The following is a 21,265-nucleotide window of genomic DNA, read 5'->3' as shown; positions in this document are numbered from 1 at the left end:
GTCTCCAAATCAGGTGAATAAACCAAAATATCATCCTGACAGACCACCACAAACCTGACCACCAAATGATGGAAAATATCATTTATGAAATGCTGGAACACCGCCGCTGCATTGGTGAGACCGAAAGGCATAACCAGACTCTCTAAATGTCCCTCAGGGGTATTGAATGCCATTTTCCGTTCATCCCCTTCCCTGATTCTCACCAGGTTATAGGCCCCCCTTAAATCCAACTTGGAGAAAACTTTAGCTCCTACAACCTGGATGAATAAATCTGGAATCAGAGGAAGAGGATATGGATCTCTGATAGTAATTAGATTCAATTCTCTGATATCTAAACAGTGACAGAGACCACCATCTTTCTTCCTCATAAAAAAGAAACCTGCCGCCACGGGTGAAGATGAAGGTCTGATATGTCCCTTCTCAAGACTCTCAACAATAAAACCTTTCATGGCTTGTCTCTCAGGACTGGACAGATTGTGCAGTCTGGACTTGGGTAGTTTAGCTCTGGGAGTCAGGTTAATAGGACAGTCATATGCACGATGGAGGGGAAAATCCTCACACCCCTTCTCAAAAAATATGTCATCATAACCAGACAAAAATGCTGGTAAGGTCACCATAGATACTGCAGAAAGGGAAATGTTTAAACAGTTCTCGTGGCAGTAATCTCCCCATTCCACAATTTCTTTGGATTGGCAATCCACTATTGGATTGTTTCAGCAACCAGGGTAAACCAAGTAAAATTGGAGTGGGGAGACCCTCCAGGACATAACAAGGAATTACCTCATAATGCAAAGACCCCCACCTTCAGTCTTGTGTTATGAATAATCTGCGTCAAAGCTCTCTGTGCACGTGGTGCTGAGTCGATTACATAAATAAGAACGGGCTTAGCTAAGGTACAGCAAGCAAGCCCATGAGTTCTAGCAAACCCAGAATCCACCATGCTGACAAGAGAGCAAGCAATCCTCCAAGAGGCTCAAAGAAGAAACTAGTGGACTTCTAACACATCCAACAGACAGGTAAATAGAGCTATCACTGGCCCCTTGCTGAAGCAACTAAAGGTATTTAAACATCCAGTAATGGTGTGGTAACCAGCAGCAGACGATGGAGATCACCGCTTAGTCCTACAGGGAGAAGGACATCACTCCACAGCAGGGATGCAAGATCCAGAATGTGCCTGCAGGGCAAAGCGCAATGACCTTTTACAGCCGGATTCAGAGTGACTGTTTGTCAAACCTGACACACCTGTGACTACGCCCTCCTGGCTTTGGGAAAAACAAAACTGGCTGCTAGGCCTCCACGTGGGTTACAATGTTGCCACTTGCTAGACTTTGACATTACATATGTTGCAGTGTAGCATAAAGTGGTATTGGATTAAATGCAACAGACAAACTGGAGCGTGAGTTTCTATGAGATCCGACATTGACAGTGCAAGAGGAACATATGTCACCTACTGAAGCGCTTCGAAAAGGTGACAAAATTTGTCAGTAGGGACACGTGTGGAATGTCATCCCCCTTATATTTATTCTGGAAACACTTACCAGAATGCAAAAGAGGATGGAGGAAGAACAGTAATTTTCCCCAATTCATGACAACCTAGTGTCTGATAGTGACCCTCAAGGTCCATGTTACATGCTGCAGGATATGAAGGATGAGGAGCAGAAGCAGCAGGTGGATGTTGAGAGGGACATAAACTTGGCACAGGCTTAGGTCGAGGCTGACAGAGTGAAAATTTTGTTGACAATGATGCTGGCCATGACAGCCAACTGTTGCAGCTGGGTGATGAAAATGAACCAACAGGAGCCCTCGCTATTGCAACCTGTATGATGGAATGATTGTTTAATGACATGTACATTGTTAACAGCAAGCAAGGGGATAGCTATTGGATGGCCACACTTTTGTATCCTCGCAATTAAAGCAAAATGCAGGATTCTTTTCTGGCTTCTGAAAAGGGAGCCCAAATTGGCTTACTACCAAGAAAAGCTGTGTTATCTCTTCTGCAAAACTTTTTCTACGTAGACACCTGCCACCAGCATGACTGACTAGCAGACCCCTCTGTGATCTCAGCCAACAAAACGCACTTTTACCTGTGCCAGAGTTAGGGCTATAACAAGTAGCCCGGACAGCAGCTACAGTATATTTAACATGATGGACCAGATGTTTTATCTGCCATTTCGATAACCAAATGCACTTCAGAAAACAAGGATGCACTTTAGCAAATAGGAATACACTGGTTCAACAGCCAGGTTCAGTTGTACTTAGACTATGTCTTTTGTAAGGCAAATGCCACAAATCCCTATCCCATGGAGTTCTGGGACTACAGACTGGACCAGTTGTAAGAACTGGGCATACTGTCATGTCGAACATCCAGTGTAAAGTCCTACTATGAAGAGTTAATTTCAGTAAAGGTGACATTGGAGCTTTCTAAATCTATAAACATTTCCCCACTATCACATTGTCAAAGATTCTTCATACTAGGATACTGCAGTCTTCATCGATATTCAGTAAATAACATCCCTTGTAATGTGGAAGACAATGAAAAATAGCATACTAGCAATATGCTCCAATGTTTCTTACCTGATAGTCCAAGCGCACATATGGAATTTTCATTCTGATCAGTCTTTCGAACATTGATACTTCTAAATTAAAATTTTTTGCCAGTTCATATACTGTAGTACTTGGCCGGAGCTGAAAGAGACAATACATCATATTAAAAGGGAATCTTTTACCAAGTCATTACCACCTAATTTTAAAGCTGCATAATGTACAGACATCCCGACTCCAGTGATTTGTCACTTACTGGTCTGCTTGCTGTAGTTTATTAATTTTGTTACTGATGAAACAATTATTTTATCACTATAAGAAACTAGTAAACCTGTTGCCATGTAGTCCCCTAGATAACCCTCATCACCGATTTGCAGCTTTCTTCCTATGCACAGTATACAAAAAAAGCTGTTAATCACTAGTGTGGGTGGAGTTATATACAGAGATCAGCATTGAAAGAACTTTAGATCTCCAGCAGATAAAACAGTTCAATCAAAACTGCATCAAGCAGCACACTAAGTGACATAACACTGGAATCAGGGTCTCCTCAATACATCATGCTGCTCTCAGATAGGGTAGCAAAAAATGACAGATTCCCTTTAACCCCTTTACCCCAAAGGGTGGTTTGCACGTTCATGACCGGGCCAATTTTTACAAATCTGACCACTGTCCCTTTATGAGGAAATAACACTGAAACGCTTCCATGGATCCCGCTGATTCTGACACTGTTTTCTCATGACATATTGTACTTCATGTTAGTGGTAAAATTTAACTCATATAACTTGCGTTTATTTGTGAAAAAAAGGAAATTTGGCGAAAATTTTGAAAATTTCGCAATTTTCCAACTTTGAATTTTTATGCCCTTAAATCACAGAGATACGGCACACAAAAAACTTAATAACATTTCACATAACATTTACTTTACATCAGCACAATTTTGGAACCAAATATTTTTTTTGTTAGGAAGTTATAAGGGTTAAAAGTTGACCAGTGATTTCTCATTTTTGCAACACCATTTTATTTTTACAGACCACATCACATTTGAAGTCACTTTGAGGGGTCTATATGATAGAAAATACCCAAAAGTGACACCATTCTAAAAACTGCACCCCTCAAGGTGCTCAAAACAGCTGTTAATCACTAGTGTGGGTGGAGTTATACAGAGATCAGCATTGAAAGAACTTTAGCTCTCCAGCAGATAAAACAGTTTAATCAAAACTGCATCAAACAGTCCACTAAGTGACATAACACTGGAATCAGGGTCTCCTCAATACATCATGCTGCTCTCAGATAGGGTAGCAAAAAATGACAGATTCCCTTTAACCCCTTTACCCCCAAGGGTGGTTTGCACGTTCATGATCGGGCCAATTTTTACAATTCTGACCACTGTCCCTTTATGAGGTAATAACTCTGAAACGCTTCCATGGATCCCACTGATTCTGACATTGTTTTCTCGTGACATATTGTACTTCATGTTAGTGGTAAAATTTCATTCATATAACTTACGTTTATTTGAGAAAAAAAAGGGAAATTTGGCGAAAATTTAGAAAGTTTCGCAATTTTCCAACTTTGAATTTTTATGCCCTTAAATCACAGAGATATGGCACACAAAAAACTTAATAACATTTAACATGTTTACTTTACATCAGCACAATTTTGGAACCAAATATTTTTTTTTCTTAGGATGTTATAAGGGTTAAAAGTTGACCAGCGATTTCTCATTTTTGCAACACCATTTTATTTTTACAGACCACATCACATTTGAAGTCACTTTGAGGGGTCTATATGATAGAAAATACCCAAAAGTGACACCATTATAAAAACTGCACCCCTCAAGGTGCTCAAAACCACATTCAAGAAGGTGCTTCACAGGAATTTTTTGATTGTTTAAAAAAAAAATTACTTCAGGTCCAATTATTTTTTATTTTACCAAGGGTAACAGGAGAAATTGGACTGCATAAGTTATTGTGCAATTCGTCCTGAGTACGCTGATACCTGATATGTGGGGTTGGGGCACTGTTTTGGCGCATGGCAGAGCTCAGAAGGGAAGGAGCGCCGTTTGACTTTTTCAATGCAAAATTGGCTGGAATTCAGATAGGACACCATGTCGCATTTGGAAAGTCCCTGATGTGCCAAAACAGTGGAAACCCCCCACAAATGACACCATTTTGGAAACTAGACCCCCCCAAGGAGCTTATCTAGATGTATGGTGAGCACTTTGAACCCTCAAGGGCTTTACAGAAGTTTATAACGTACAGCCGTACAATTAAAAAATCATATTTTTTCCACAAAAATGATCTTTTCACCCTCAATTTTTATTTTTCCAAGGGTAACAGGACCCCAAAAGTTATTGTGCAATTTGTCCTGAGTACGCTGATACCCCATATGTGGGGGTAAACCACTATTTGGGCGCATGGCAGAGCTCGGAAGGGAAGCAGCGCCATTTGACTTTTATGGTTGGAATTGAGATCGGACGCCATGTTGCGTTTGGAAAGCCCCTGATGTGCCAAAACAGTGGAAACCCCCCACAAATGACACCAATTTGTAAACTAGACCCCCCAAGGGTAACAGGAGAAATTGAACCCCAAAAGTTGTTTTGCAATTTGTCCTGAGTAGGCTGATACCCCAAATGTAGGGGTAAAACACTGTTTGGGCGCATGGCAGGGCTTGGAAGGGAAGGAGCACCATTTGACTTTTTCAACAAGGAATTGGCCGGAATTGAGATCCGACGCCATGTTGCATTTGGAGAGCACCTGATGTGCCCAAACAGTGGAAACCCCCAATTCTAACTCCAACCCTAACCCCAACACACTCCTAACCCTAATCTCAGCCCTAACCCTAGCCATAATGGGAAAATGGAAATAAATGCTTTTTTTAAATTTTATTATTTTTCCCTAACTAAGGGGGTGATAAAGGGGGGTTTGATTTACTATTTATAGCAGGTTTTTATGTTTGGCAGCTGTCATACGCTAAAAGACGCTTTTTATTGTAAAAATAGTTTTTGCATCACCACATTTTGAGAGCTATAATTTTTCCATATTTTGACCCACTTTGTCATGTGAGGTCTTATTTTTTGCGGGACGAGTTGACGTTTATATTGATACCATTTTCGGGCACGTGACATTTTTTGATCGCTTTTTATTCCGATTTTTTGGACTCAGAATGAACAAAAATCAGCATTTCAAGAATTTCTTTTGGGGGGTGCGTTTACACCATTCCGCGTGCGGTAAAATCGATAAAGCGGTTTTATTCTTCAGGTCAGTGCAATTACAGCGTTACCGCATTTATGTTTTTTTTATGTTTTGGCGGTTTTATGCAATGAAAACAATTTTATATAAAAAATAATTATTTGCATTGCTTTATTCTGCGAGCTATAACTTTTTTATTTTTTTCGCTGATGACACTGTGTGGCAGCTTGTTTTTTGCGGGAAAGATGACGTTTTCAGCGGTACCATGGTTATTTATATCCGTCTTTTTGATTGTGCGTTATTGCACTTTTTGTTCGGCGGTATGATAATAAAGCATTATTTTTTTATTATTATTATTATTATTATTATTATGCATTTATTCCATGGCGCTTTACATGTGAAAAGGGGAAATATAGACACGTATAATAAACATGTGTAAGACAAGGGACACACAAGTACATAAGGAGAGGGGACCCTGCCCGCGAGAGCTCACAGTCTACAGTTACTTTGTTTTTTATTTTTATTTTTTAAGTGATTCGCTAAAGGGGTTAACTAATGGGACAGTTTTATAGGGCGGGTCGTTATGGATGCAGCGATACTAAATATGTGCACTTTTATTGTTTTTTTTTATTTCCAAAAAATGAATTTATAAGGGAATATTTTTTTTTTTATTTAGTGATTTTTTTATAAATTATTTTTACACTTTTTTTTAACTTTATTACACTGTCCCAGGGGGGACATCACTGTCATGTATGAGATCGCTGATCTGACACATCACAGATCGCTGTGACAGATCAGTGATCTGACACAGGCACTGCTGCAGACTTCCTCATGCCTGCGCTTTGCGGGCAGTGAGGAAGCCGGCTCCCTGCAGGACAAAGAAGGTCCCGCCGCCATATTGGATCCGGGGACCTGCAGGGAAGGAGGCCCCCGCAGCAGCGCTGCACATCGCGCTGCTGTGTGGGTTGCAGGGAAGCACAGAGGGAGCCCCCTCCCTGCCGATCGTGTTTGATCGCAGTGTGCCAGGGGTTAACATGTCGGGTTAACACAGGGGTTAACGTAGTGCCGGGTGTCAGCTGTGATAATCAGCTGACACCCGGATGCATTCAGCGGCGCTCGCCTCGTGAGCGCCGCTGATCGCTATGATGTACTATCCAGTCCATGGGCATAGGGGCCCATGTCCTATGGATGGGATAGAACGTCAGATGTCAGAAAGGGGTTAAGATTGGTCAGTGATCAATATAAAATAAAAATCCATTTAGAAATTTCCTTTACAGTTTTCCATAAAACTATTGACAGTATGAAAAATATAAGCGTTAGGTTAGGTTCAGGTGGCAGTATGAAAAATTAGGCCAATTTTCTCTGTGATTGTCTACTTGTGGTTGTCCGCACTGCAGACAAGTGCAGGAGTTGCTTCTTTTTAAATTTGTTCATTAATCACAAAACGAAATGTACACACTTGTACACAACTGTAATAACACATGTGAATTTGTTAGGGCATTTGTGAAAGAGTATCAAGTCTGTACAATAAACTGTTTATACACTGTTGATTACGTAAGTCCATACATAGTTGTAAGGACAGTAAATCAGTTAACAAGTAAACAGAGAACATCAAACATCATTCAACCTTATACATGTTTGGTATTAAATACCTCAAAGGGATATTTTAAACTACAACTATTATCTCACTGCCAAGCACAATTACACCATGTTAATTTCCAAGCGATGCCATAAAATACGAACCATAACATTTACGGTGGTGACAAGCCTCCATGCACTTGTAAAGTAAGATGAGAAGAGTTCCACCTGTCCCAAATCTTATCAAATTTCCACGGACAGCATCTATTATTGATGGATGGGGATACCTTAATTGGAGACACAAGAATCTCCTCCCACTCCTCGTCTTGAACATCAGGGATGAGACCCTCCCATTTCCCCCTAATTGACCTCATAACGGAGTCAGTTCCCACAGACAACATGTACATATATAAGGAAGAGATAAGACCTTGGGGATCCTGTGAGTTAAAGATTCCTATTAAAGGGAGAGATGAGATAGTTTGGTTCGTGTTCATACAAAGTACATACAATTGAAAAGCTGATCGGAGTTGAAGGTAGCAAAAAAATTGGGACTTTGGAATATTATATTTAGTTTGTGTTTGCTCAAAGGACATTAGGATACCATGATCGTATAGATCCTTGACCAATGAAACACTATGTGAAATCCAGAAATCAGTGGATGGGTGGTTTAACAGCACCAGAAAATAAGTATTATTCCATAAGGGCATTTCAGCCATAATGTCCTCATATCGAACAACTTTTTTAATTTGTCCCCAAACTGAGCGCGCTAATCGGAGTAAGGGCAATAAGCGAGGGACTTTAAGTTTATCCATTTCAAGGAAACCCAACGGGCAATCAATCTTTGCAGCATGGGCTAGATGACTCTCTGAATTAGGTAAATAATTATCGGGCATCCATTTACTTAAAGCTTTAACCTGTCCAGTTAGATAATATAGAAAAAAATCTGGCAATGCCGCTCCTCCCATCTGTTTGGATCTCTGCAAAGTGGACAATTTGAGCTTGGGCCTAGCTTTCCCACATATAAAAGATGTGAAAAATGAGTTTAAATTTGCAAAAAAGGATTTAGGAATTAGTACAGCACTATGTTGAAGGGAGTAACTAAGCTTGGGAAGTAAAATCATTTTAATTAGATTTATGCAACCAGCAACAGACAACGAAAGCTTACTCCAAGATGCAAATTTAAATTTGACTAGTTCCAGTAATGGATGAATATTAAGTTGTAGGTTAAGTTCACTGTACTTTGAGATATTAATTCCTAGATATCTGAAATGAGATACAATAGGCAACAAAGACAGGGTTTCAAGACAGGGCATTGGGTTATGGGAGAGGGGCAATAAGGCGGACTTTTCCAAGTTTATAATAATAATGAATTTTATTTCTATAGCGCCGACATATTCCAACATATATTTATGTATCAACCTGAGTGTTTACTAAATTTATCTATGGTAGTACTGTAGTCACCTGTGTCATTGTCTCTACTGCCCTATCCATGAATATCACCAAGTCATCGGCATATAGGCCAATAGTGACCAGGCGATCTGCTATATTTATACCCCTAATATCCGGAGAGGACCTTATATGTATTGTCAACGCCTCAATCGCAAGAGCAAAGAGGGCCGGGGAGAGGGGGCACCCCTGACGTGTTCCCCTAAATAAAGAAAACGGTTCCGATATAGAATTATTTATAATTATAGGAGCCTTGGGTTTCGTATACAGTGCGCCTATCCATTTTTTAAATTTAACGCCAAAACCGTATCTTTGTAGACATGCAGACAGGAAAGGCCATTCGAAAGAGTCGAAGGCCTTGGCCGCATCCAGCGATGCCAAAGCCCAATTATTATCTGGTATCAAAGAGCTATATTGGACCAACGACTGAACTCGTCTAATGTTTATAGAAGTGCTCTTACTGATATGAAACCAGTCTGGTCCAGATGTATAAGGTCCAGTATAATCGAGTTCAGTCTAGTGGCCAGGACCTTGGTGAAAATTTTATAATCTACATTTACCAGCGTTATGGGCAGTAAGATCCACATTCCAGGGGGCCCTTCCCTTCTTTCTTAAGTACAATAATATTTGCTTCATAAAAGAATTGGTAGAGACCCCCCTCCCAAATCTCCCAAAACACCCTTAAAAGAAGTGGTGCCAATATATCTTGATATTTCCTGTATAGTTCAATAGGGAACCCATCTGGTCCAGGAGCCTTCCCAGAGGCCATATCCGCCATGGCGCCCTCTATCTCCTCTATAGTAAATTCAGCATCCATAAAGGCCCGCTGGGTAGGACTCAATGTAGGGAATATTAGATCTGATAAATAATCCAGACATTCTGAGAAACCAAAGTCACTTTTAGAGCTGTATAACACTCTATAATAGTCATAAAAGCAATGGAGTATATATCTTCAATCGAGGTCACTGTTGAATTATCCAATTTCCGACTTTGGAGGATAGTATTAGATGTATTATGCTGGCGCACCAAGAAAGCCAAAAGTTTACTTGCCTGGTTCCCCAATTCAAAATAAGACTGACGAGTAAAAAATAGTTTTGGTTTAGATTTGGTGTCCATATATTGGGTATACAGCCTCTGCGAAGTTAGCCACTCAACTCTATTTTCATTAGTCTGACTAGATATGTAGGCAGCCTCCAAATACTTTAATCGCTGATCCATCTCATCGTCCTCTCTTGAAGTTACTAGTTTGATATAGGAGATTGTGGAAGATAAACATCCCCTTAAATACGCCTTAAGGTCATCCCAAAATAAATTAACATTCTTGGGTTGCGAGTGGGACGAAATGAAACAATTTAATTGATCTATAGTTCTATCATTAGACCCTATTAGTTTCAACCAGAATGGATTTAATTTCCAGATGATATTATGATTCAGTTGTCCAAATCTAAGTTTAAGTACAATCGGACTCTGATCTGAAACCCCTTTATTGCCATGCTCTATACTATCTACCCACATCGCCAAATTACTGGATCCAAATATGTAGTCTATGCGTGACAAAGTGTGCCTAGTAGATGAGTGGCAAGTGTATTCCCTCACCTCAGGGTGGCGTATTCTCCATAGATTCAGCCATCCACTGCCCTCCATAAACAATGTTAGCTGAGATGAAGATGGAGAGGGGGTCTCCCCAGACATCCCATCACCCAATCTGAGCCTATCCAGGCAGTTATTCATGACTAAATTGAAGTCCCCCATACATATGACATGTGCATCTGGATAATTTAAGGTGAAGCTCATTTTTATTTGAAGAATATTAGCTGGGGGAGGATTATAAATACACAATATAACATATTTTCTTGAATTTAACAATGCATATACAAAAATGAAGCGTCCCTCAGGATCTTTCAGAGCCTCCCACCTGACATCTTTGTATGTATCAATAATGAAACCCCTCTTGAATAACTAGTATGGAACGCGTGAATGATCCATTGCACCCATGGTTTCTGTACACACCAAGCTGAATCTCTGATCAGGTGCGTCTCCATCAAAGCCACAATGTGAGGGTGATACCGCCTAATCTGGGAAAATATCTTGCCTTTTTTACGAGGAGATTCCAGGTCATACATATAATTTCAGAACCCATGTTTTCTCATCCAGAAATGACATACAATATAGCTTAGATAAAATTTAAAGGCATCACATACAAACCCATGGCGGCAGCATCTACATAAACAATAACAGACAAAACTAATGCAAAAAGAAGAACAAAATGAAATACAAAAAATAAAGGAGCAAAATCCTGTGTTCCTGTCATTGGTTAAACAAGGGGATACCTTCACTGAGTACAGTGTCCGGTATTGTTGTTAAGTTGGACGCTAGTGGAAAGAGCTCCAATCATACAAATTATTAAAAGAGTTCCGCCTAATTGCAGGGATATTAGGATTTTTTTTTCATGAGACTTCGTATAGGACCGCAACCATTCAGCCGCCTCCGCTGGGTCTGTAAAAAATGAGGAACCCTCATGGACAATTCGGAGTCGAGAGCTGGATAAATCATGAAATATAAAATGTTCTTTCTCTGAGTTGCTTCTTAATCTCCATGAACTGTGCTCGTTGCTTCTGGAGCTCCATAGAGAAGTCAGGGAAATTCGAGATTGTGGCATTATTAAACTTAGTAGGATTTTTTTGTCGTGCCAGACGCAGAATAGCATCTTTATCTTTGCAATTCAGGAGACACGCCAGGAAAGGTCTAGGTGGAGCGCCCAGAGGAAGACGTGGCCCTTTCCACATAGAATGTGGAGGAGAATTCATCTCCCAAAGTATGTTTAAGCCAACCTTACAGGAATTGCTCGGGCTGCTGACCCTCCGAGCGCTCCGGCAGCCCAATGATACGGATGTTATTCCAGCGTAGTCTATTTTCCAGATCATCTGCCTTCTGCCTCCAGGCATTTATGAATCCAGCCACTTTTGTCAACTTGGTCTTCATAGGTGTAAGATTATCCTCTATGTGGGACACTCTTGACTCAACCTCTGTAATGGGCCCCGTCATGGCCCGCATATCCTGACGGAGACATCCCACCTCAGAACACACATCCTCTATTTTCCCAGTCAGGGATGTTCTAGTTAAAGATATAGCCTGCATTAACCCCTTCCCGACCAATGACGCCACATAGGCGACATGAAAACTTGTGCCACTATAACCAGTAAGGCCTATGTGGCATCATAACTTTAAATCCCCCCCTGCGGGTCGGGAGACTGGGGTCACTGAAAGGTCACCCGACCCCCAGATACAGGGGGCTTTGTACTTCACCACGGGGGGGTGGCCTCGCCCCCACGTGGCTACGATCGCTCTGATTGGCTGGTAAAAGTGAAACAGCCAATCAGAGCGATAGTAATATTTCCTCAATGAAATTTAATGAAATATTACTATCCAGCCATGGCCAATGCTGCAATAGCATCGAACATGGCTGGAGACCATGATCCGACCCCCCCACCAACTGACGGCAGCGATGTGCCGCCGCCACCTACTGACGGCGGCGATCGGCAGCTGCCGTCATAATCTGCTCCCCCTCCGCTTCCCCCTGCCTTCTGATCGCCCCCTATAGCCCCCCGGTACCTCATGAGTCCCGGTACCTCCAGGTGTCCCGCCGTCTTCTCTCCATGGGCGCCGCCATCTTACAAAATGGCGGGCGCATGCGCAGTGCGCCCGCGAATCTGCCAGCCGTCAGATTCATTCATTTTACAGGTACACTTTGATCACTGTGATAAACTATCACAGTGATCAAAATACAAGAAAAGTAAATAAAGCCCCCCTTTATCACCCCTAGTGACACATAATAAAATAAAGAAAATAATGTATATTTTTATTTTTCCTTTAGGGTTAGGGTTAGAATTAGGGTTAGAATTAGGGTTGCAATCAGGGTTACGGTTAGGGTTGCAATTACGGTTAGGGTTGCAATTAGGGTTAGGGTTAGAATTAGGGTTAGGGTTAGAATTAGGGAGACCTCCTGCACTCCCCTGAGTCAGTGTCCCTACATACCTAACGATCCCTAGGCTGGTCCTGCACCGGTCGCCGATCAGGAACCTAAAAACCCTAGCTCGCCCTGCACCTAGCCCTTTCTAGTGAAATGGACAGTGCAGAAACTAATCCCACCACTGCACTGAAACACACAAAAGGAAAGTTATAAAACAGGGGCAACACCACTTAGCTTTGCTCTGTTGCTCTTGCTCCCAGCAACAGAGTCCACCACCAGAATTCAGCTTCCACCTGAAGCTACTACACCAGAGCTCTGCCTGAACTGCAAGGAACTCCTCTCTGTAGTTCCTTCCTTCACCAGTCTTGGTTGGAAATGAGCAATATCACCAACCAAACTTTTTTTTCTGCTGAGCCATGGACCCAAGGCAGACCTTTGCCCAAATGCTGCAAATCTTTACTTATGAGATTAGGGGGCTGCGCGGTGAGTTGGTGCAGCAGCTGCAGCTGTTCGTGGGCTTTGGGGGTCTGGTTCAGGCACAGGCTCAGCCAGAACCCAAGATATCCCTCCCTAACAGGTTTTCTGGAGGGAGAGATCAATTCTTGGTATTTCAGCAAGCCTGCAAATTATATTTCAGGCTGCGTCCTCGTTCATCAGGGAGTGAAGAGCAACGGGTGGAAATCATTATGTCCCTTCTTAAGCGGGATTGTTGTGAGTTCATTTTCCCCTTCACCATTGAGGTCTGATGAACTCCCTCTTCTGGTGAAGGAAGGTAGTGAGGCTGATTACAAAGCACCTGAGCAGAATGATGATGACTGGGTGACTGGGATTGCTGACTGGATATAAGGCAGTCGACACCCTTCTGCCTTGCGGGTGATTACTCTGAGGGATTCTTGGAGACCAGTCTGATTCCTGCTCCTCAAAAGCTAAGTTTTCTGCTCTACTTTTTGCCTTTGTGTTTTGGTTTTGTTTTGCCTTGTTTTTCTGGATTTCTGCCTTTCCCTGCTGGGTGAGCTGAATTCCTTTTTGCTCTGTCTTCAGATAATACCTGAGTACTGATATAGTCTTTTTGAAGCCTAGCGTCTTCAGGGCTTTTTTCCCTATCAGTCTGTTGGCTCTTGTTTTTGAGAGGGTTTTGGCGGATTGCAGACAGCAGCTTTTCTATTCTGTCCTATCTAGTTAGCTTGGGCCCCATCATTTGCTCAGCCTATCTTTATCTGTGTGAGTGTTTTTTCATCTTGCTTCACCGTCATTATATGTTGGGGGCTGCCTGTTGCTTTGGGGTCTGCTCTGGGGCAGTTTAGCTTTCCCTTTCTGTCTTTAGGCTATGTAGTTCTCCGGCTGTGATCGAGGGGTCTAGGGCACCGTAGGAACCCCCCACGGCCACTGCTAGTTGTTGTTGTTAGGTTCAGAGGTCTGCAATCCGATAGTTGCCAACTTCTCTGGTTTTCTGGACTTAGCTAGTATTTGTTTTTGCCTCCTACGGTGACTCATTCATAACAGGGGATCCCCAATCCTGAGCCTTCTCCCTGCCGGACGATTCACCATCATTAGAGTCCATGGACGAGTTTTTTTGCAGTTTTGGTGCTAGTGTATGGGGATCCTGATAGCGTCTCCCTGGCGGAATCTCGACTCCGTAGGTGTAAACAGGGAGCCCGGGTTGCTGAGGAGTACTGCTCAGAGTTTAGGAGGTGGGCCACTGACACTCAGTGGAATGACCCTGCACTTAGGAGTCAATTTGTGCAGGGTCTGTCTCCAAAGTTGTAGGATACTCTGGTGCAGTACGCCGCCCCCAGATTGCTGGAGGCCGCCATGTCCCATGTCATCTGGGTGGATAGACGCCTTAGGGAGAGACATACACAAAATGTGTCCCCTGTTGTCCTCGCTAGGGAGGAGGACCCACCAGTGCGGATGGAGGAACCCAGACAGCCCGGTGTTGTTGGTACAAAAAACGGGGTGTCTGCGGCTCGTCGTGGTGGGGGTATGCTTTTCCTGTGGAAAGCCGGGCCATTTCATGGGAGCGTGCCCAGTACGTGCCAAGTCTCCAGACGAACCCATGCAAGTAGGAGGAGCTAGTTTGTGTACGGAGCTGCCTACGGTTTCGGGAGTGGTGTCGGCATGTTTTTACTGTGGGCAGACTGGTCATGTCCTGAAGGCTTGCCCAACCCACGCCAAATTATCTGTGCCATCTGAGAAGCCGCATTCCCCTGGTCGCTTGGAGGGAGGCGAACAGGGAGTGTATATTTCCTCCATTTTGCCCTCCCAAGGTACTATGTCAGCAGAGGTGTTGGCTGGCGGGGTACCGGAGGTGATACCAGTGCTTGTGGATAGCGGAGCAGGAGTTAGTCTGGTGGATGCTCGCTTTGTCCAGACTCATGGCCTGAGGTGTAGGACGCTAGCCCAACCTATAAGCGTCCAGGCCATAAACTCTGTTCCACTGAGCCAGGGGAGCTTGACCCAAGTTGTAGAAAATATCCATCTACGTATAGGACATCATGAGGAGTCCTTGTCTTGCTACGTCTTGGAGGGAATGCCAGTACCTATCGTTTTAGGCCTCCCTTGGCTGAAAAAACACAACCCGGTAATAGATTGGCGGGCGAGGGAAGTGGTCAGCTGGGGGCAGTCGTGTGAGGGCTGCTGCCTAGGGACTACTGTCTCTGCCGTCTCTCTTCAACGGACCCCTTTCTCTTCAGTGAGAGCAGCAGATGTGCTGCAGGAGAGTAGGGGCAAGTCTCAACCCTCGCCATTAGCCAACCCTGGGAGGCGCAGACCTCGTGGTGGAAGGGGTTGGAGGGTGGTGTACCCCGTGGGGAATTGCGGGGGTGTGAGTGTGGTGACACAGGGCGATACCTCTGTTGTCAATCCCAGAAAGAGTTTACCAAATTGTGACAAACGAATGAGTGGCAATAAACGTTCAGGTCCGGACCTGTGTGTGAACGAGCATGTATGGGTGGCCACCAAAAAACATCCAGTGGAAGTGTGTTGCGGAGTCATACCAGCTCGAGTTACTTCCAAACATGCACATACACAACTCATTCCCTTGGTCGGCGCTTCGTAGATGTGTGGTGCCTCCAGAACATACATTGCCAATACCAGCGGTGCTCGTTTGTCATAAACCTTAAGTGCAGGTAGTTGCAGGTGTGAACTCTGGATCTGGGCATCCCCGCTGTAGGTGGTTCCCTGATGAGGAGCGGTCTTGAGGGTCCAGAGGCCCCTCATTGAGGGAGGGTACTGTCATGATCCAGGTTGGATGATGACAGATAAAAGCACATGTAACCTTTTTTTTTTCATTAAGCTGTGTGCTTAAGTTTGGTTTTGCACCGGTGGCCATTAGGGTCATTGCACAGTGGTGTTTTTTGTTCTAGTTTGCCCCCGGTGGTAGTTAGCTCTATTACACGGGAATCACTAACAGGTGTGATTCCTCTGGCTTAACTATAAAGGTGTGTCATGTGCTCTCACTCACTGTTGGTGATATTGCTCATTTCCAACCAAGACTGGTGAAGGAAGGAACTACAGAGAGGAGTTCCTTGCAGCTCAGGCAGAGCTCTGGTGTAGTAGCTTCAGGTGGAAGCTGAATTCTGGTGGTGGACTTTGTTGCTGGGAGCAAGAGCAACAGAGCAAAGCTAAGTGGTGTTATCCCTGTTTTGTAACTTTCCTTTTGTGTGTTTCAGTGCAGTGGTGGGATTAGTTTCTGCACCGTCCATTTCACTAGAAAGGGCTAGGTGCAGGGCGAGCTAGGGTTTTTAGGTTCCTGATCGGCGCCCGGTGCGGAACCGGCCTAGGGATTGTTAGGAGTGTACACGTGACCATTACAGTGCCCAAACAGTGGTTCCCCCCTCACATATGGGGTACCAGCGTACTCAGGACAAACTGGACAACAACTTTTGGGGTCCAATTTCTCCTGTTATATTTGTAAAAATAAAAAATTGCGGGCTAAAAATCATTTTTGAGGAAAAAAATATGATTTTTTATTTTCATGGCTCTACGTTATAAACTTCTGTGAAGCACTTGGGGGTTCAAAGTGCTCACAACACATCTAGATAAGTTCCTTAGGGGGTCTAGTTTCCAATATGGTGTCACTTGTGGGGGGTTTCCACTGTTTAGGCACATCAGGCGTTCTGCAAACGTAACATGGTGTCCGATCTCAATTCCAGCCAATTCTGCGTTGAAAAAGTCAAACGGTGCTCTTTCCCTTCTGAGCTCTATCGTGCACCCAAACAGTGGTTCCCCCCTACATATGGGGTACCAGCATACTCAGGACAAACTGTACAACAACTTTTGGGGCCCAATTTTTCCTGTTACATTTGTAAAAATAAAAAATTGTGGGCTAAAAAAATCATTTTTTGAGCAAAAATGATTTTTTTATTTTCACGGCTCGGCGTTATAAACTTATGTGAAGCCCTTGGGGGTTCAAAGTGCTCACCACATATCTAAATAAGTTCCTTGGGGGGGTCACTTGTGGGGGTACTCCATTGTTTACGCACACAGGGGCTCTCCAAACATGACATGGTGTCCGCTAACGATTGGAGCTAATTTTCCATTCAAAAGTCAAATGGCGCTCCTTCCCTTCTGGGCCCTGGAGTGCGCCCAAACAGTGGTTTATGACCACATAGGTATCGGTGTACTCAGGAGCAATTGCCCAACAAATTTTAGGATCCAATTTATCCTGTTACCCATGTGAAAATGAAGAAATTGAGGCTAAAAGAAAATTTTTGTGAAAAAAAAGTACTTTTTTTTCACAAAAAAGTGCTAACTATGAGTCTAGATAAGTTCCTTTGGGGGGGTCTAGTTTCCAAAATGGGGTCACTTGTGGGGCAGCTCCAATGTTTAGGCTCACCGGGGCTCTCCAAATGCGACATGGCAACCGCTAACGATTGGAGCTAATTTTCCATTCAAAAAGTCAAATTGTGGTCCTTCCCTTCCACGCCCTGCCGTGCACCCAAACAGTGGTTTATGACCACATATGAGGTACCGGTGTACTCAGGAGAAATTACCCAACAAATTTTAGGATCCATTTTATCCTGTTGCCCATGTGAAAATTAAAAAATTGATGCTAAAAACAATTTTTGTTGGAAAAATTAAAATGTCCATTTTTTCCTTCCACATTGCTTTAGTTCCTGTGAAGCACCTGAAAGGTTAATAATCTTCTTGAATGTAGTTTCGAGTAGCTTGAGGGGTGCAGTTTTTAGAATGGTGTCACTTTTGGGTATTTTCTGCCATATAGACCCCTCAAAGTGACTTCAAACATGAGGTGGTCCCTAAAAAAGTTTCTCGGCCATTCCCAACCTTTTTGAATGATTCATAATTAGAGTTGAGCGATACCGTCCGAAACTTCAAAGTATCGGATCGGAATGGATCGGCCGATCTTAAAAAAAAGTATCGGTATCGCCGATTCCGATACCGGAAGTCCCATTCAAGTCTATGGGACTTCCGGTATCGGAATAAGAAAAACCCTGTTTTTGCCTTGTACAGCCTCTCTGGGGTCTGTACGGGCCTTTCGGGGGGCTGTGCCGGCCTGCCAGGGGGTCTGTGCAGGCTCCGGTGGTCTGTGCCGGCCTGCCGGGGGGCTGTGCCGGCCTACCGGTGGTCTGTGCAGGCTCCGGTGGGCTGTGCCGGCCTGCCGGGGGGCTGTACCGGCCTGCCGGTGGTCTGTGCAGGCTCCGGTGGGCTGTGCCGGCCTGCCGGGGGGCTGTGCCGGCCTGCCGGTGGTCTGTGCAGGCTCCGGTGGGCTGTGCCGGCCTGCCGGGGGGCTGTGCCGGCCTGCCGGTGGTCTGTGCAGGCTTCGGGGGTCTGTGCAGGCATCGTCCGATGGGACTACAAGTCCCATCGGGCGATGCCTGCTACCATGACAGTGATTGACACATTAGCCAATGATGGGACAGTAGTAGTCCCATCATCCGGCTAATGTGTTGAATGTAAAAAAAAAAAAAAAAATTACATGCTACATACATGCTACATACATACAACATGCATACTACATACATGCTACATTCATACTACATACTACATACATGCTACATTCATACTACATATATACTACATGCAACATACATACTACATATATACTACATGCAACATACATACTACATATATACTACATGCATGCAACATGCATACTACATATATACTACATGCAACATACATACTACATATATACTACATGCATGCAACATGCATACTACATATATACTACATGCTACATACATACTACATATATGCTACATACATACTACATATATACTACATGCATGCTACATACATACTGCATGCTACATACATACTACATGCTACATACATACTACATATATGCTACATACATACTACATATATACTACATGCATGCTACATACATACTGCATGCTACATACATACTACATGCTACATACATACCACATATATACTACATACATACTACATGCATGCTACATGCTACATACATACCACATACATACTACATACATACTACATGCATGCTACATGCATGCTACATACATAACACATATATACTACATGCATGCTACATACATACTACATGCTACATACATACCACATACATACTACATGCATGCTACATACATACTACATGCTACATACATACTACATATATACTACATGCATGCTACATACATACTACATGCTACATACATACCACATACATACTACATGCATGCTACATACATACTACATGCTACATACATACTACATATATACTACATGCATGCTACATACATGCTACATGCTACATACATACTACATATATACTACATGCATGCTACATACATACTAACTAACTGCAGCTGATGCTGCCGTTCTCTACGGGCTGCAGGAATCCAATGACAGAAGGTAGGTATCCTTCCGCACTGTATTCCTCCGCCACTTAAAAAAAAAAAAGTCCCTAGTCTCACTTTATGCCATTGCTGTGTGGGAATTTCCCACGCAGCAATGGCATAAAGTGAGAGCTGATGCTGCAGTTCTCTACCCAAGATCGTCGTGGGACACACTCGTGGACTGCTTCGGATCGTGGGTGAGTATTTTTGTGGTTTGTTATGTTAATATTTATTCCGTAAAAGACAATGGCTTCGGGGAACAATGTGACAAGTATTGGTAAGTATGTTACTCTATGTTATATGTACTGTATGTCTATGTATGTATTGTATGAATGTATTGTATGTAGTATGTATGTAGTATATATGTGGTATGTATGTAGCATGTAGTATGTATGTAGTATGTATGTAGCATGCATGTAGCATGCAGTATGTATGTAGCATGCATGTAGTATGTATGTAGTATGTACAGTCATGGCCAAAAGTATTGACACCCCTGCAATTCTGTCAGATAATACTCAGTTTCTTCCTGAAAATGATTGCAAACACAAATTCTTTGGTATTATTATCTTCATTTAATTTGTCTTAAATGAAAAAACACAAAAAGAATTGTCCTAAAGCCAAACTGAATATAATTCCACACCAAACATAAAAAAGAGGGTGGACAAAAGTATTAGCACTGTGCGAAAAATCATGTGATGCTTCTCTAATTTGTGTAATTATCAGCACCTGTAACTTACCTGTGGCACCTAACAGGTGTTGGCAATAACTAAATCACACTTGCAGCCAGTTGACATGGATTAAAGTTGACTCAACCTCTGTCCTGTGTCCTTGTGTGTACCACATTGAGCATGGAGAAAAGAAAGAAGACCAAAGAACTGTCTGAGGACTTGAGAAACCAAATTGTGAGGAAGCATGAGCAATCTCAAGGCTACAAGTCCATCTCCAAAGACCTGAATGTTCCTGTGTCTACCGTGCGCAGTGTCATCAAGAAGTTTAAAGCCCACGGCACTGTGGCTAACCTCCCTAGATGTGGCCGGAAAAGAAAAATTGACAAGAGATTTCAACGCAAGATTGTGCAGATGTTGGATAAAGAACCTCCACTAACATCCAAACAAGTTCAAGCTGCCCTGCAGTCCGAGGGTACAACGGTGTCAACCCGTACTATCCGTCGGCATCTGAATGAAAAGGGACTGTATGGTAGGAGACCCAGGAAGACTCCACTTCTTACCCCGAGACATAAAAAAGCCAGGCTGGAGTTTGCCAAAACTTACCTGAAAAAGCCTAAAACATTTTGGAAGAATGTTCTTTGGTCAGATGAGACAAAAGTAGAGCTTTTAGGGCAAAAGCATCAACATAGAGTTTACAGGAGAAAAAAGAGGCATTCAAAGAAAAGTACACGGTCCCTACAGTCAAACATGGCGGAGGTTCCCTGATGTTTTGGGGTTGCTTTGCTGCCTCTGGCACTGGACTGCTTGACCGTGTGCATGGCATTATGAAGTCAGAAGACTACCAACAAATTTTGCAGCATAATTTAGGGCCCAGTGTGAGAAAGCTGGGTCTACCTCAGAGGTCATGGGTCTTCCAGCAGGACAATAACCCAAAACACACTTCAAAAAGCACTAGAAAATGGTTTGAGAGAAAGCACTGGAGACTTCTAAGGTGGCCAGCAATGAGTCCATACCTGAATCCCATAGAACCCCTGTGGAGAGATGTAA

The 21,265-nt window shown here is 43.2% G+C and overlaps 1 protein-coding gene across 2 annotated transcripts in view; it reads right to left on the bottom strand.

The window, feature by feature from the left end:
• The window catches only part of LOC141099765 (NFX1-type zinc finger-containing protein 1-like), a 400,215-nt gene that overhangs the window by 36,544 nt on the left and 342,406 nt on the right, over positions 1–21,265 (bottom strand). For both annotated transcript variants that reach the window (XM_073587803.1, XM_073587804.1), the window contains one exon: positions 2,575–2,685. In XM_073587803.1, the coding sequence (XP_073443904.1) occupies positions 2,575–2,685 (111 nt within the window). The remainder of the gene's footprint in view (positions 1–2,574; positions 2,686–21,265) is intronic.

This window comes from Dendrobates tinctorius, unplaced genomic scaffold, assembly GCF_039654945.1.
Source record: "Dendrobates tinctorius isolate UK_male_01 unplaced genomic scaffold, ASM3965494v1 ptg000102l, whole genome shotgun sequence".
Taxonomy (NCBI): Eukaryota; Metazoa; Chordata; class Amphibia; order Anura; family Dendrobatidae; genus Dendrobates; species Dendrobates tinctorius.
This window is presented reverse-complemented; position numbering and strand designations above follow the sequence as displayed.